This window comes from Apis mellifera, linkage group LG15 (genome assembly GCF_003254395.2).
Source record: "Apis mellifera strain DH4 linkage group LG15, Amel_HAv3.1, whole genome shotgun sequence".
NCBI lineage: Eukaryota > Metazoa > Arthropoda > Insecta > Hymenoptera > Apidae > Apis > Apis mellifera.
Window position 1 is genome coordinate 1,957,894 of NC_037652.1, and position 16,738 is coordinate 1,974,631.

Here is a 16,738-nt window from a genome sequence, read left to right on the forward strand (position 1 = left end):
GAAATTGCGGATTTTTTTTAGAAAATCAAAGACAATTTTTTCATGGAACTAAATAACTTTATTCTGTAATGTGTTGCCCATTTTGATCAATGACCTTTTGCCATCTTTCAGGCAGCATCATAATCCCATGTTCATAAAACTTGTGGTTTTTATTAGCAAAAAACTGAATCAGGTACGATTTGATATCATCATCATTATTGAAATTTTTACCATTCAAGTTTTGTAAAGATCGAAACAAAAAGTAATCAGATAGTCAGGACTATATGGTGGATGTGGCAAAACATCCCAACCAAGCTCCAATAATTTTTGCCGAGTGACCAAAGATGTGTGTGGCCTTGCATTGTCATGATGGAATACAACACCTTTTCGATTTCGGGTCACTTTTCTTCAACTGCATTGTTTAATTTCGTTAGTTGTTCAATGTAGACAACAGAATTGATCGTTCGGTTGGGTGGTAAGAGTTCAAAATAGACAATTCCTTTGTAATCTCACCAAACTGATAACAAAATCTTCTTTTGATGAATACCAGCTTTTGATATTGTTTGAGTTGGTTCACGTGGCCTGGTCCACGATCTTTTCCGCTTGATATTGTTGTAAACAACCCATTTTTCATTGCCAGTTATCAGTCGTTTTAAAAATGGATCATTTTCATTACGTTTTTTTAACAAATCGCAGCTGTTAATGCGTTACGTTAAATGCTTTTCTTTCAGTTCGTGAGGAAGCCATGTATCATTTTTGAACATAACCAAGTTGTTTTAAGTGGTTTTCAATGCATGTATGTGATACATGAAGCTTCTCTGCAATCTCACGAGTTGTACTGTGACGATCCGAATCGATTATTGCTTTGATTAGGTCGTCTTCAACTGAAATCCGCAATTACTTAGTTGCCAATCCAATATTTATGGATTTTAATCATTTTCAAATATGGATGTACAGAATAAAAATTTAAATAATATTCTCCCAGATGTCATCTTAATTTATAGAGATATTTTTAAAAAAATGTTATTATATTATATATATATATATATGTTATTAAATTGAGGTTTTTGCATTTTATGAAAATTTATTTCATAATTTGTTATATTTCGAAATATTCGAAATTAAAACTTGGAATCTTTTTTAAATTTCAATTTAATCAGATATCGATATCTGCTTAAAATTATTATATTTATTATCTATATTATGATCTATATATTTATGAAAACAAATTTTACTAAAAACAAAAAATAAAATTATTTAAATACTCTAACTTTTTCTAATTTCTAAGTAAAAAATTATTTTGGAAAAAAATAAAAAATGATATAAATCAGAATCATTTAAATAAAATTGTTATTCTTTATTTTATTAATATTCTTTATTATAGTTTTAGTTTCTAATTTTTATATTTCGCAAATAAGAAAAAGAAATTATTAAATATATTTTTTCCTTTTAATCAGCATTAATTTTTAATATATTATCCATGTATAATTTGATATATACTTGGGAAATAATTTTCGTCAATAAAAATATGCCGTATCATTTGTATAATAATTACGAGAGAGAGAGAGAAAGAGAGAGAGAGAGAGAGAGAGAGAGAGAGAGAGACAGAGAGAGATTCTGAGATAGAAATAATGAAGGTAAAAATTAGAGTATAAAAAGATCTTGTGCATTCGATGTTTCCTCAGTTCTTCTTAGATATATTTCAAGAACATTCGTATCTTCTTCATTTAAAATCGATATATCTTAGAGAAAAATGAAAACGATCGTGATTATTTCTGCTATTTGCGTTTGCGTTGGTGCATTGGTAACTCTTCAAATATTTTTACTTTTATTTTAACTTTGTTCAGTATAATTTATAATTATCAATTTTATTCAAGTTTTATTTCTATATCTATATCTAAAAATATTTGCAATTATTGTCGTAATTTATATTTTTGCAATAGATTATTAATATTTTTTTAATATAATAGTGTTATATTAAATTTATATTTAATAACGCTATTTTCCTTTTAATTTTTACGTAATATTATTAACTATTCTATGTCCGATATATTTTATAAAATAATAAATAATTAATAAAAATTTGAAATAATGATAATTATCATTTCTAATTATTTATTTCGTAATTTTAATTTTAAAATATATTTTATAACGTAAAACATTAAAACAGTTTCAAATAGATTTAAAATTAGTATGTTATGTCTTTTTTAAAAACATATCATAATAAAATATATTTTGTTATTCTGATTAAAAAAAAGTAAATTCTTTCACTATTAAATGAAAAAATTGGTATCTGAAATGATTGATATTTCATTTATGTCATTTGATATTAATTATTTATTTTATAATAAAATTTTTGTGTTGAATTTATTTTTAATCTCTTTATATTTGGTTTCTTCATAAATATATTAATTTTACAATCATTATCAATTTTAGGATCGTATTATTGACCTTTTACTATTTATTAATTATAAATTTTACTTCGTGAAGATCAATAATGAAAATTAGAATATTATAATTTTGTATAATATTTCTATTAATTTTTTTTTCGGAAATTTCTCAAAAACATTTGTTTCTAAATAATTAAATATAATAGCAGAAGATAGTGGAAAATTATTATTAATTTCAATCGAGCGATAGTTTTTGTTGAATTGAATTATGATATATATATATATATATATATATATATATAATATGATTACATTATGATATATATATATATATATATATATATATACAAAGATTATATAAAAACTGTGTTAATATTTAAGATGAATGGAAAATTAATTGGAATAATATATATATGTATTAAAACATATTTGTATAAAAAATGTTAAGAATATCATTTTATTAAATAAATAATTATTTTTAAAATACGTTATTTAATTAATATAAGCTATTTTCATAATATATATTTTAATCATTTTTCTTAGACACTTGAAGAATTACAAATTGGGCTACGTGCTGTGATACCAGTTTGTAGGATAGATAGTGGCATTGATGAAAGTGAGTTACAAATAATGATGTGAGATACAAATCGTAATATTTCCGATTAATTTTTTTATTATAATTTTAGAAAAAGAAGATGATTTTCGTAACGGCATCATTGATGTAGAAAATGAGAAAGTTCAATTGTTTTCTGAATGTTTAATAAAAAAATTCAATGCTGTTAGTATAAATAATAAAATTTTTTAAATAATAATTTTTTAAATAAATTTTTTAACTTGACATATGTATAAAAAAAAATTATCATTTTTTGGCTACAGTATGACGATGGTGGAAATTTTAACGAAGTTGTGGTCAGAGAAATAGCGGAAATATATTTAGATGAAAATGAAGTTAATAAATTAATCACCGAATGTTCGGCTATCTGTAAGTAAAAAATTATTAATGAAATAATACAATTTTTTATATATTATATATTTTAATTATTACATAATACTTTGAATAAATTATTTACCATTATTTTTTACATTGAATTTATCATTTTAGCTGATGCTGACATACATTTGAAATCTAGTAAATTAATAAAGTGTTTTGCAAAATATAAAACATTGAAAGAAATAATGAATGAGTAAATATTCAACTATCAAAAAGAAAAAGGTTTATTCATAACATGACTTTATTCATAACATTTTTATTTTATACTTACTTTTTATTTCAATTAAAAAATATTTCAAATATTATATTAATGTATGATTACTTAATGTTTAATTTTTTACAGAATTGGCATTAATCCATTATAAAATAAATATTTAAAAATGTATAAATAAATAAATAAAAAGGTTTATGCATAACATGATTTTATATTTATTTTATACTTACTTTTTATTTTAATTAAAAAATATTTCAAATATTATATTAATGTAAATTAATGTATGATTACTTAATGTTTAATTTTTTATCAGAATTAGCATTAATCTATTGAAAAATAAATAATCAAAAATATATAAATAAATAAATAAAATTACTTTAAATAATTACTTATTAAAATTTATATAAAATTTATTCATAATTATTATATCTTTTTTCATATAACCTTGGCTGTTTGACTATAATTATTTGCAATTATTATTTTGTTTTAAACAACAATAAATTATTGAATTATTTTAACAAAATAACTTTATTCGTATCTTCGATCATGAAATTTTATTCATCAAGCTGATTTTTGTTACCTATTCATTAAACGATCTTGTCAATTTTGTCAAAATTTTATCTTCTTGTTTCTTGTTTGATTTACATAATTATCTTTTAAATTCTATTATTTTGTAATGTATTTCGAAATTTTTCTATATTAAAATAAATTAGGAAATATTGAATTCCATTCTGAAATAAATTATTTCAGACGCGTTTAATAATATTGACATAGAAGATGACAAAATTCAATTCTATTCAAATATCAAATATATATATCATCAAATATATATTAAAAAAATTGATTTTTATTAGTATAAACAATATATATAATTATATATAAAATATATAATTATTTAAAAAGAATTATATAAAGAATTATATAAAAAAATATATATATATAATATTATATAAAAAAAATAAAAAGAAAATTATTATATTTATAATAAAGTGATGAGAAATGAACGAAAAGGAATTCAAATAAACTCTAATTGCATTTATAGACGAAAGTGAGATTATTGTAAAATAGTATTTGATTGTTTAAATATATAAATAAAAAATTATTAATATAATTATTATTAATATTAATATAAATTTTTTTTTTATATTATATATTTTAATTATTAAATGAAATAAATTATTTATTAATGTTTATTACATTGATGTATATTTATTATTATAATCAATCCCAATATTATTTAAATCATAATAAATTAATCTATAAAAGAATTAGGATTTATTTAAATGTCCATTTATCAAAAGGAAATAGTTTCGTAACATAATATATATTTTTTAGTTTTTTAATAAAAAATATTTAAATTATTAATTATTAAATTAATATCAATATGATTATTATTTAATTTTTTTTATTATTTATTCATTAAATTATATTTTTTTTATATTCCATGTTCTAAAATACCGATTGAGTCAATCTTGAAAATAGATCAAAGTGTTTCTTATGCCATCTAGCATGCTATAATTTAAATACAATACATATACAAAATTAAATCTGTCAAAAATTAAAAGCTATATTTTTATTACAAATTATATATTTTATAACTTTTATAAATTTATGTGCAACATGCTTCATTAACTTATTATGACTTAAATAATGTTGGGATTGGTTATAATAAACTAGAAATAATAAAATAAAATAAGATTCTTCTATTTCATCTGTATTGCAATTTTATCCTACGTTGACATTACACTAATAAGATTTTTTTCATAAAATTTTAGATTTTAACTTTTTATTTAAAAAATTTTTCTACAGATATTTTTATTTAAAAAAAATCTATATTTAAATTTTAGCTAAATCAGTATAAGAATTTTCAAAATTATAAAAAGTGATATTAAAACAGTTTTTTCAAAATATTGTATCTTAATTTCTATCATCAAAAATCCTTCGTGCAAAGATTATTTTTATAATAAAACGAAGTTATTTACGTTTTTTTTTTTTTGTCAAATCGAAATTGGCAAGTTTTAAAAAATACAAAATACAAATTGTTTTTTAAATTATTTTTTAAAATCTGAAGTTTAATATATCACAGAATTTATTTTAAAAATTACAAATTATTTTAAAAATAGATATTTCAATTTTATCGCTGGATGATGTTTCGATATTTATGAATTATATAATTTTAAGAAAAATTATAATTATAAGAATATAATTATTTTTTTAAATATAAAAATTTAATAATGATTATAACATTATTAATAAATTTTATTATTTTAATAAATTTAGAAGGAATAAATTATAATTTACATAAAAACTTTTATTATTTTTTTGTATTTTGTATTGTATATAATACATATATAATATATAATATACATATATATATTATATATTAAATTTTTTTATATTATTTGTAAATAATATTTTTTTTTTTTATTATAATTCCCATGTGTGTATAATGCAAATGTTACAATATAATTAAATTATGCACAAATTCAGTAATAATGTAATAATTTAATAATAATGAACAATTCTTCAATTTTTTAATATTTTTTAAAATAATAAAAAATAATAAAATAAAATAATGTTATGAAATAAATAAATCTAATATTAAATTAAATTATATTGGAATAAATTATTTAAATCAGTGTATTTTTCTTTATATTATTTTAATTGAATATTTTTATTAAATATTTTAAATAATATTTAATTTTTCAAGAAAAACATATATATTTTATAAGGATACACTTTATAAGTAATAACTCTTATTGTAAGAATCATTGTAAGACTTATTATACTGCATTCGATAGTCAAATTAGTTCCACGTTGGACATGATCGCAAAGTGAACAATATGGCTACAAAAGAAAACAATCTTCCTATATTATATGGAGAATTAAATAAATTAGGTCAAAATGGAGAATATGAAAGGGCCATAAAAATTGCCAATAAAAGTGAGTTTTTGTGAATTTACGAATTGTACATAATCTCAAAAATTTACTATCAACATAACCTGTGCCCTATTTTTGAGAAATAACATATTCAAAAATAGATATTTTTTAGTTTTATATACTTTCCCGGATGAAAAAGCTGCTTTCCGTTGTAAAGTTATTTGTCACATTCAACTATCTAAATTTAATGATGCACTCCAATTTATATCTAAGAATCCAAAACTAGCAAGGTATGTTCTTTATTTATTATATTAAAATTATATATATTAAATAAATTATATTAAAATTATATATATTAAATATATAATTAAAATTTGTTTTAATTAATATTTTATAGAATTTCAAAAATGAACAAATATTTTTTTTATAGCAATTTAGATTTTGAAAAAGCATATTGTTTATATCGATTAAATCAAGTAAATGAAGCTTTAAAAGTAGTGGAAGTTTTGCCAAATCCTTCATTGAAACTCAAAGAACTTAAAGCCCAAATATTATATAGACTTGAAAAATATGAAGAATGTTTCTCTGTATATAGAGATATTATAAAAAATTCTCATGATGAATATGAAGATGAAAGACAAGCTAATCTTGCAGCAGTGGTTGTAAATTTAACAATTGAGGGTTCCGTAAGTTTTTAATATATTTTTAAATCTATTAATATATTATTAAATGTAAAATAAATTATTTTATTATAATATAATATATTATAATTATATTATAATATAATTTAGATATATTTTATTATTTATTTTTTTATTATTTTTTTGACAGAATTTAGAAGTTCCTGTATTACGTGAAGATACATATGAATTAATATATAATGCAGCTTGTTGTTTAATTGCACAAGGTAGCAAAGGTGATAAAGCTGTTTTAATTGAGGCAGAGAAAAAACTTAGAATAGCTGAAAAAATGTGTAAAGAAGGTTTAGAAGAAGATGGAGTTGCAGAAGAAGAAATAGAAGACGAATTGGGAATTATTAGAGTTCAACTTGGGTGTTGTCTTCAACTTCAGGGTCGTGAGAAAGAAGCTCGAGGATTATATATTTCTGCTTTGAAAGCAAAACCAGATGATATAGCTTTAGTAGCAGTTGCAAGCAATAATCTTGTGTGTCTCAATAAAGATCAAAATGTATTTGATAGCAAAAAAAGAATGAAAAGTGCTACTCATGATAGCTTAGAATATAAATTAACTTCTAGACAAAAAAGAAATATTGCTTATAATCAATGTTTGCTAGCTTTATATACTGATCAGGTAGAAATTTAATCAATAATTTATTGTTTTATTGTTTATACATTATTATTTAATATTTTATATATTTCTAGGCAGAACAATGTCAACAACTTTGTAATAAACTTGCTAAAGATCATCCTGCACTTGCTGTGGATGCAATGTTTGTTAAAGCAGTACAACTTGGTAAAGAAGGTAAAGCAAAGGAAGCAACAGATTTACTAACACAGTATGCAATTGGAGATAAAGAATTACAAATGAAATTAGTTTGTGTACAACTTTTATTAAGTCAAGATGAAAGACAAGAAGCAATCAATGTTCTTGAAAATTTAAATGAAAGAGATAAATCTTTACCTGGCATAGTTAGTACACTTGTAACTCTTTATATGGCTGAAAATAATCGTGAAAGAGCGTCAGCTGTTCTTAAAAATGCAGTTAATTATTACAAGAAAAATAAAGTAGGCACATTTGATTTTTGTTTTTTTAATTAATTCAATATTATTTTTTAACTAAGTATTTATTTTTAGGAAACTACTGCTAATTTAGGAGAATTATGGCGACAAGCCGCTGATTTTTATCTACGTGGAGGAGAAATTAAAATGGCAGCTGATATTTTACAAGAAATGGTAGATGCTTCGCCTTGTGATACCAAAACATTAGCGCAATTAGTAGTGGCCTATGTTCAATTTTGTCCTGAAAAAGCACAATTATTATCAAAACGTTTACCGCCGTTACATGATTTATATGAAACAACCGATATTGATGCTTTAGAAAGTAGCAATTGGGTAATTGGTACCAAAATGATCAAGAAAAAAATAGAACCATCTCCTGGGTAAATATTTTATAATAAGATTATATCTAATATAATCTTAACATTAAAATATTAATTGTTAATTATAATTAATTTTAAAATATTAATTGTTAATTATATAATTATAATTATATTCTGTAGCAAACCAGTCGATGTAACTCAAAAGAAACGAAAGAAACGCAAACGTAAAGGAAAGTTGCCTAAAAATTATGATCCAAATGTTCCACCTGATCCTGAGCGATGGTTACCTAGACACGAACGTAGTGGATTTAGAAAAAAACGAGATAGAAGAAATCGAGATGCTGCAATGAAAGGCACTCAAGGTGCTGCAACTGGAGCTAGTGATATGTAGTATGTATTAAACAAATATATATTTTTTTAATTAAAGAAAAAGTAAATAATTTTTATCATTATTTATAATTACAGCGATATTACTAAAATGCCTACAAATGCAAAACCTTCCCCTAATCCACGACATAGTCCAGCAGTAGAAAGTTCTGGTCCACGACAACAACAACGTAAAGTTCAGCAGAAAAAGAAAAAAAAGGGAGGGAAGTGGTAAAGTGATATAAATAACTTATACTTGTGTTATATTTGACCGAAATATATGTATGTATGTATGCATGTGTGTATATATATATATATATATATATATATATATATATATATATATCGCTACCGATACAACAACGGATGATTGAATAATGATAATGAATCTGTTTAATGAATCAAATAACTTTTTCAACTTATACATATATGTATTTTTTATCGCTGTACAAATGTACAGTATGAAATACTGCCATTTTTGAATGAATGTATTTTATATCAGTATCATTTAATCAGTGTAAATTTTTAACTTCTGAATTTGCAATTAGATTGTAATTGAGTTCTATGTGGATTGGAAATATACATAAAAGATATAGTACATAAAATATTTTTATTCTTTTTTTTAATCCTTTTGTCAATTTCTGACAAAATTCAGTAATATAATATACAATATAGATAACATGTTTCTTGCATACATTGACTAGGATTTGGCGATACATGTCTTTATTCCTCTGTTGGTAACAATTGTATATAAAAATACAATCTGTTTCATATTTTTTTCTTTTAAAAAAATCTGTAATTTATGTAATTTATATAAGTAAATAGATAGATTGTGATTGTGCGTCAAATTTTTAACATATATATAACAGATTTATATATGTACATGTAATATAATAAGTGGCATAATAATTTTATGTTTAACTAGAAATGTAACTATAATAATCTTATGTTGCATATAATAATAAAATGCCACATCATATTTCAGTATAGTTCATGTTGTAAAATCATAATTCTATGAAGACACAATTTGATTATATCTCATTATATTTATGAGATATATGTGCACGTACACGTGCATGTGTAAAAGGATATTTTTGTTCTCTACCATCCTAATTTATTGTCTTGTATTATCATTGCACAACATAGTATTGTTTATGGTGTATATATAAATTTATATAACAGAGGCAACTATCGAGGTAAGAATAATCGTATATATCATAAAACGCTTCTACGTTTGTTTTTATATAGTTTTCTAATATGTCAAGGCTATAAATCGCTTTCATCTACATATTTACTTAAAATACTTAATACCCTTCTGTTAGAAAATAGTACAACAGGCACACTTATTCCAATATTTTCTGGTCTGAAAATTGTGATATGCATAATATGTAGAAAATAAACAAGCACTGGAAATTTATTTTACCAGTCCTAAGTAAATATTTCCGTTCGTAGTTTTGTCATGCCACACTCATCTATTGGCAAGCAATATCCCGTGTTCCCAAAACCAATCGCCAAATCAGTTCGACAAAAGTAAGTTTGTCAAAAATGAAAATAGATGAGTAAGGCACAAATACATGTAAATGTCATAAAACACTCACATAATAATATAAGTAATTCTCAATGTGTGAATATTACATTTTCAACAAATAATGCTACTTTTCGGGAATAATACCTTCCCAGACATCTTCTCGCTGTTTATTGGCTAATCTACGTTTTTCTAAAAAATAAAAAGAAAACATTTTGTTTTTATATTTTTATGAAATTTTTTGTATATTGTCAGAATTTTTCAATATAATTAGCATTTTTACCTTTAGCTTCGCGTAATATGTTTTTTTCGTGTTCACGTTCTTGTCTAGCAGTAGCTAATTTCACTCCTAAAGCACCTGTAACTAACCGTCTTGCTAATGCCGCGCAAGTTTCTGGACGACTTCTATAGGGTTGTAAAAATTCTGCGCTTCTTTTTGCTTTTGTTTTGCTTAAAGCTGTAGCTTCACTTAGGGGTCTTGTTTTAACAAATGGATGATCCGATGCCAATACTTCGGCAGCTAAAAACGATTTGATGAGTAAGCACTTGTTAGTCATATGTTGATGTAATTTTAACTCGTTTCTAATTACCAACAAGAGGACTACTGAAGACTCCAAGACAATGCGTATCATCAACCCATTTTAATTCAAAACCACCATTTTTAAAAGGACTAAAAACAGCCGCTAAATCGCTAGTTTTAAATTCTGATGGAAAATTATAAATTTCAACCACATGAGCAAATTCATCACTAGATACTTCAATATGTTTGGTATAGGGTTTATAATCGTTCTTCGGTTGTTCTATCATAACATTACCAACAGCTGATGTTAACTAAAAATAAAAGTAATTCAAATAAAAATAATTTTATTTTCTGAATTGAAAAATGATAATATTTATAAATATTTACCTCTTCTATGAGAGTTGGATCTAAACAATCACCATTATCATCAAATAAACTATCCCAATCACATTCATCTCTATTTATTTTTTTAATAGGTGGAGAAGGTGGTGGTGCAGGTTTACTCTTTTGTCGTACAATTTTTTTTACTTTTTTCTCTGGTAATACTATAGGAATAACTTCTTTAACAGCTTGTGGTTCCTTTTGTACAGTATCTGAGATAATTAATACGTTTGACACCATATTGTGATGCATCATTTGCGTATTTTTTTGATTCGTTATTTCATCTTTATTCGAAAATTCTATATTTTTTTTATTATTTGCAGTTGAATTAGTCATAATAATATTATCTTTACATTTATCAGATCTGTCTATTTCTTCATTAATATTAACTTCACTATATATACATGTTTCAACTGAATCTAAACTATTCTTATTTTCACTAAAATTGCTAGATATTTCTTGTCCTTCAATCGTTTGTAAGTGAACTGTATCAGTTATTTCATATGAAGTTTCAAGAACTTCAAAAGCATCACAATTATTTGAATCATTTGGCACATTTTTATTTAAATTTTCTAACTGCTTGATTGGTTCTTTATTATTACTTTTCACTATAGGTATTTTTGAAGAAGCTATTCCTTTTGTCTCTGTTTGAAAACACATATTGAGGTCAAATTCCGTATTACTTTGATCATCATTAAAAGTATTTTCTTTTTCTATACATTCCTTATTTTCTGGTATATCAGAACTTGTTTCTTTAACATTCAAATTCGATTTTCCATGAGAAGCAGAAAATAAAGATGAATTATCTTTAATTGTACGATTTACACGAATAGATTCCAATGGTTGAGGACTTCCTTCTGTTTCTAAACTTCTACGATGTCTTGGTATATAAACTGCACGATCTGGTCTTCTTTGACGAGAAGTTCTTGATGAAATTAAATTTTTTAAATATATTAAAATAATTATATTAAATATATTAAAATAATTTTTTTTAGATTATGAAAAAAAATTATGCAAATATTTCTCTATAATTTCTTACTTTCCAATAGATGAATCTATAGTTGCTTGTGTTTGAACTTGGTCCATATTTGTTTGAAGTTCATTTCTAGCCCTCCTAACAGCTGGTGGTCTATAGATTTCAACTGTTGGCGTTGATTTCACTAAAAAATCGAATAAAGATTTCAATTAATTTTATTTTATATTTTTGGATGATAAAATGTTTGTTTTATTTTCCAATTACTTTGTTTTTGAATTCGTATCCGTTCAGGAGATGCGGAAGGTGATCGCTGACCTTCAATGCCCATTTCGAGCAACGTACTAATACTTTTTGTTGTACAATTCGATGTACACTGTTCACCATTCAATTTCGGATCCCTTAAATATTGAAAATAAAAAAATTACACTTTTGTTAATTTTATAAAATTTTTTCTCATATCAATAATAGCTTTTTGATGCATTTGAATACTACGCTATGTGACCTTGAGTCGGCCAGTTTCACTTTCGTTTGCTGCTGCGTAATTCCATTCTTGTAAACCCATTTCGTAACAATATTAGATTTGTCTGTGAATTTCGCATAAATCTGATTTAATATAAGACTTGTTTTACTTTCATAGGAACCGCAATTGCAATATTAATATCATTCTAAATCACATCGACAATCGACATCTTGTATAGAAAATATTTTAAAAATTAAAATTTTTAAATTAAAAAGAATTTTGAATTTTTATATTAATCTGATATTTTATCAATATAAATCATATAAATCATAATAATTTCACATAAAAAATTAAAAAAGAATCTATTTTTCATATAAAATCACTATCACTAATTTTATAATTAATCATAATTCAAATATAAAAAATATATAAGAATATATATATAATAAAAATATATAATAAGAATTTCTTAATTAATACTTAATTAATACTTATTATACTAATTAAATATAATTTATTCTATCTTTTTTCAAATCTCAAAACTATCATTGCTATCAATATACACGTCTTATCCACAGATTATGGATAAAGAGAATATCAATAATTAATCCTTTAAATGGAAAATAATGAAAATCAACTTCATCGAGTTTATTCAGCTCATAATTAAATTATGATATTATGAAATTAATAGACACTCTGATACCTTATCACGTCACTCTTATAACAAACTACTGTTCGCCTAGCAGAACCCTGGCCGATCGAGAACGTGTGTAGATCGACAAAACGGTCCCGCACTAATTGATGTATGATGTATCTTCGATAGTTATTAACAGGTGGAAAGACGAGTACCCTGTAAAAGTGAAAAGAACACGTTATGATCGCAACTGAAAGTGAGACTGGACTGAGGACGGTCAACGGGTGAACGTAATCGTCTTGTCCCGGGCTACTTTGCCGTATATCCTGTCAGATGAACACATACCGGCTAACTTTTACATAACGTTTCACTTTCTCCTTCGTTGGTTTCCTTAAAATTAAAGCCTTCTTTGAAACCGAATAATCACAAATCATTTCAATTACATTTCGTTGATATTATGATCTCGTTAACATTTTAACCACACTTCATGAAAACCAGCAATATTCGAGCAGTATAAACAGTCGGATAAAGTGGAATTTATTACGTATAACATCGTAAGCGGATGTTTTTAGAAAGCATAAAAACCATTACAATAAGCGGGCGCACACACAATGCAGAAAAATAGGAAACAGGAAACGCACTTTAATCTTATCTCAGATAATAAATAAAATGATCGAATAATGAGGATGCTAGGGAAGAGATAAATTTTCATCTTAACAACATTCCATGATAGTTAAATTACATGCCAACCGTTTAGATAGAACGAAGTGTATAGTATGATAAATCATGGTTTTCTTTCCTTTGTATACGTATATGAAAATCAAGAAGAAAAAGAAATTGAATATACAAGTTTCAACTGGTCAAATAAAATAATCGCATTTCTTAATCTTGTGATCCGATTGTTGAATCGTCAATTTGAATGATATTAATTATGTTTTAAAATGGAGTAAATCGACGAGCCTTGTACTACAAAGAAGAAATAGAGTGTTGTATATCTCGTAAGTATTGCGTGGTTCACGTAATCACGCGTATACGTGAGCAACATACGTTCAGCGACCGGTTACACTCCATAGATTAACAATTATCCGTGTAGAGGGCATTCAAAATCATTCAGTTGTTTCTCTTGCATATGATTTCAATAATTATGCAATATGGCATATAATTATGATTTTGTTTTTATTGTTATTATTTTTAAATAATTTTTAAAATTTTTAATTTTTAAATGAAATCTTATCAAACAGTTTTTATAAATAGAAACATGTTTAAATTTTGTTATCACATATTTTCGAAATTTTACATGTTTATTTACTATTTCTAAAATAGTTAAAACTATTATATTGTTATATTGAACTGTTATATTGAATGATAAAAGAATTGCACATATATTACAGCGTTCTTATACATTATATATATATTATATTATATTTGCAGCAATTTTTAATTTTATATAATCATTTTCGTTATTTTCGTTATCGTTTTATTATTCGTTATAGTCGATGAAAATAATACGTTCTATTAAACTTACTATTTCGTATAAATTTTCTTTTATTATTTAATGACATATATACGCAAGTTCCGTCATTTATAAAGGGTTATTTAATCAATATCCGCAACTTAAAATCCCATTATCTTCTTACTATAATGTTCTGAGTAAAACATAAAGACAAGATATGTATTTATAATCGAAAATCAACATAAAAAAATTCAAAAATAAGTGAAAAAAACTAATAATATTTGTAAAATGCATTTTTATTTACATTAGATAATGATTCCCTGTTTTTTATGTTTGTTATATAGTGTTATATATAGTAGATATTATATAGTATCTGACAAAAAAGAAAAGCGTAAATATTCGAATTTGCGGGATATGTAAAGAAAAAAAAACAGATTAAGGAAATCATTTCAGAATGTATATAATAGCGATCAAGATTTGAAAAAAATAATACCATTTATCTTTAGATCGCAATATTTATATATTTTGTTCGGGAATTTAAAAAATGTTAGTAAATTGTTGAAACTTTTTAGCAGATGTATAGTATCTTAAATCTTTGAAATTCCAAAATCTTAATTTTAATTAGAAAAATGCAAATAAATTGAACGTAATCAGATTTAACTATATAACATTTATCAAAATTATTAAAAAAATTTATAGATTATTAAATTAATCATTTATGACGTATCTTATCTTATTTTTTTTGTGATTGACAAATGTCAATCAATTTTACAATGTATCTTTTAAAACTTTAAGATCAATAATTTCATGGTGAAAATGTTATAATATACTATGATAAAAGCTTATAGAAAATGAAAGTCAAGAATAAATACTCGAAGACACATTGTAAAAAATGTAGACATCTAACCTTTAAAGGCGCGTCGTTACATCAGGAAATGTGATCGTTTGGCTTGCCTACCTTTTTCGTTTCTTGTCTTTTGAAAATAGAGTTACGTCGTGCTCCACGTCCTCGGAGAAGAGGCTATCTTGTAAGCTCATTTATCTTCGAAACTGCACGTAATTCAGACATATGAGAAATTATTGATACTTATAATCAAATTCATCAAAATTTATTCAACAAAACCACGTTTACCGTGCTGCTGAACAGCAGCAACGGTCTCTACTCGACGCACATTGACCATAAACTACTTGAGAATACGTCGCGCATGCGTTGATTTACTTTAGCCTGTTCAGTTACTGCGCATGCGTGTTACTTTAAATTGAGTAGTCGTTTCACATGAAATTTTGGCCGGCGATATTTTTTACAATTTTTTCTTATGTTATATTTAAAAAATTAATGTAAATTTTAATATATTAATTTATTAATTTTATGTTATTGTTTTGTGAAATAATATGAAATAATATATATAATAACTTTCATTGATTTTTTTTTCTTGTAAATATAAAATATATTACATATTATCAATCAAAAAAATTAAAGATTTCACACTTTCTCAGAAATATGCCACGATTCTATAATATATTGATTTTTTTTTATGTTTTATATCAATAAGTATAATAATTTTTTTTTTGCAATTCAAAAATATGCAGCAAGATCATTATTTAATTGACAATTTTTCATAACATTAATTCAATATCTTGGCGATTCTTCAACTTCGAGTATAAGTGATTATTCAACTTAGTTAAGTTTATCAAGGAAGAGTTGTGATTAATTTAATGGTTATCTTATTGGATTTTTAAGAAGAAAATTTGCCAATCATACGCTTTGAAAATCATAAATATCCTATTTTATGCATGTAGTTAATAAGGATAAGAATGATGTATGGATATTTACAATTACCAGAATTTTCCAGGTAGAGGCTTGAAATAAAAATGATTATTTCAAATTGTTCCCTAATTATGCTTTAAAA

At 23.8% G+C, this 16,738-nt stretch overlaps 3 protein-coding genes across 5 annotated transcripts; 2 read left to right on the top strand and 1 right to left on the bottom strand.

Moving 5' to 3' along the window:
• Positions 1-1,660: 1,660 nt before the first annotated feature.
• On the top strand, positions 1,661-3,761 carry Obp21 (odorant binding protein 21). The gene is given in 5 exon segments (NM_001040206.1): positions 1,661-1,783; positions 2,913-2,985; positions 3,056-3,147; positions 3,246-3,351; positions 3,472-3,761. Coding segments are annotated over 5 exon segments (408 nt in total). The 5' UTR covers positions 1,661-1,732; the 3' UTR covers positions 3,558-3,761.
• Positions 3,762-6,358: 2,597 nt separating this feature from the next.
• On the top strand, positions 6,359-10,334 carry LOC726435 (signal recognition particle subunit SRP72). The gene is made up of 8 exons (XM_026445311.1): positions 6,359-6,517; positions 6,627-6,744; positions 6,885-7,140; positions 7,286-7,765; positions 7,837-8,199; positions 8,269-8,573; positions 8,694-8,903; positions 8,979-10,334. Exons 1-8 carry the CDS (start codon positions 6,418-6,420, stop codon positions 9,112-9,114), a joined length of 1,968 nt encoding a protein of 655 aa, XP_026301096.1. The 5' UTR covers positions 6,359-6,417; the 3' UTR covers positions 9,115-10,334.
• On the bottom strand, positions 9,471-16,017 carry LOC551984 (coiled-coil domain-containing protein R3HCC1L). Of its 3 annotated transcripts, none has more exons than XR_003306115.1 (8): positions 13,721-14,521; positions 13,445-13,591; positions 12,546-12,679; positions 12,345-12,465; positions 11,312-12,230; positions 10,999-11,235; positions 10,688-10,924; positions 9,471-10,596 (listed from the first exon to the last, which is right to left on the bottom strand). XR_003306115.1 is itself a non-coding variant. In XM_624367.5 (8 exons), exons 1-8 carry the CDS (start codon positions 15,864-15,866, stop codon positions 10,532-10,534), a joined length of 1,944 nt encoding a protein of 647 aa, XP_624370.2. In that variant the 5' UTR covers positions 15,867-16,017; the 3' UTR covers positions 9,471-10,531. The 3 variants fall into 3 exon arrangements, 2 of the variants coding, with proteins under 2 accessions (XP_624370.2, XP_006558355.1); XM_624367.5 differs by lacking the exon at positions 13,721-14,521 and adding an exon at positions 15,787-16,017 and having other exon boundaries at positions 10,995-11,235; XM_006558292.3 differs by having other exon boundaries at positions 10,995-11,235; positions 13,721-14,512.
• Positions 16,018-16,738: the final 721 nt, after the last annotated feature.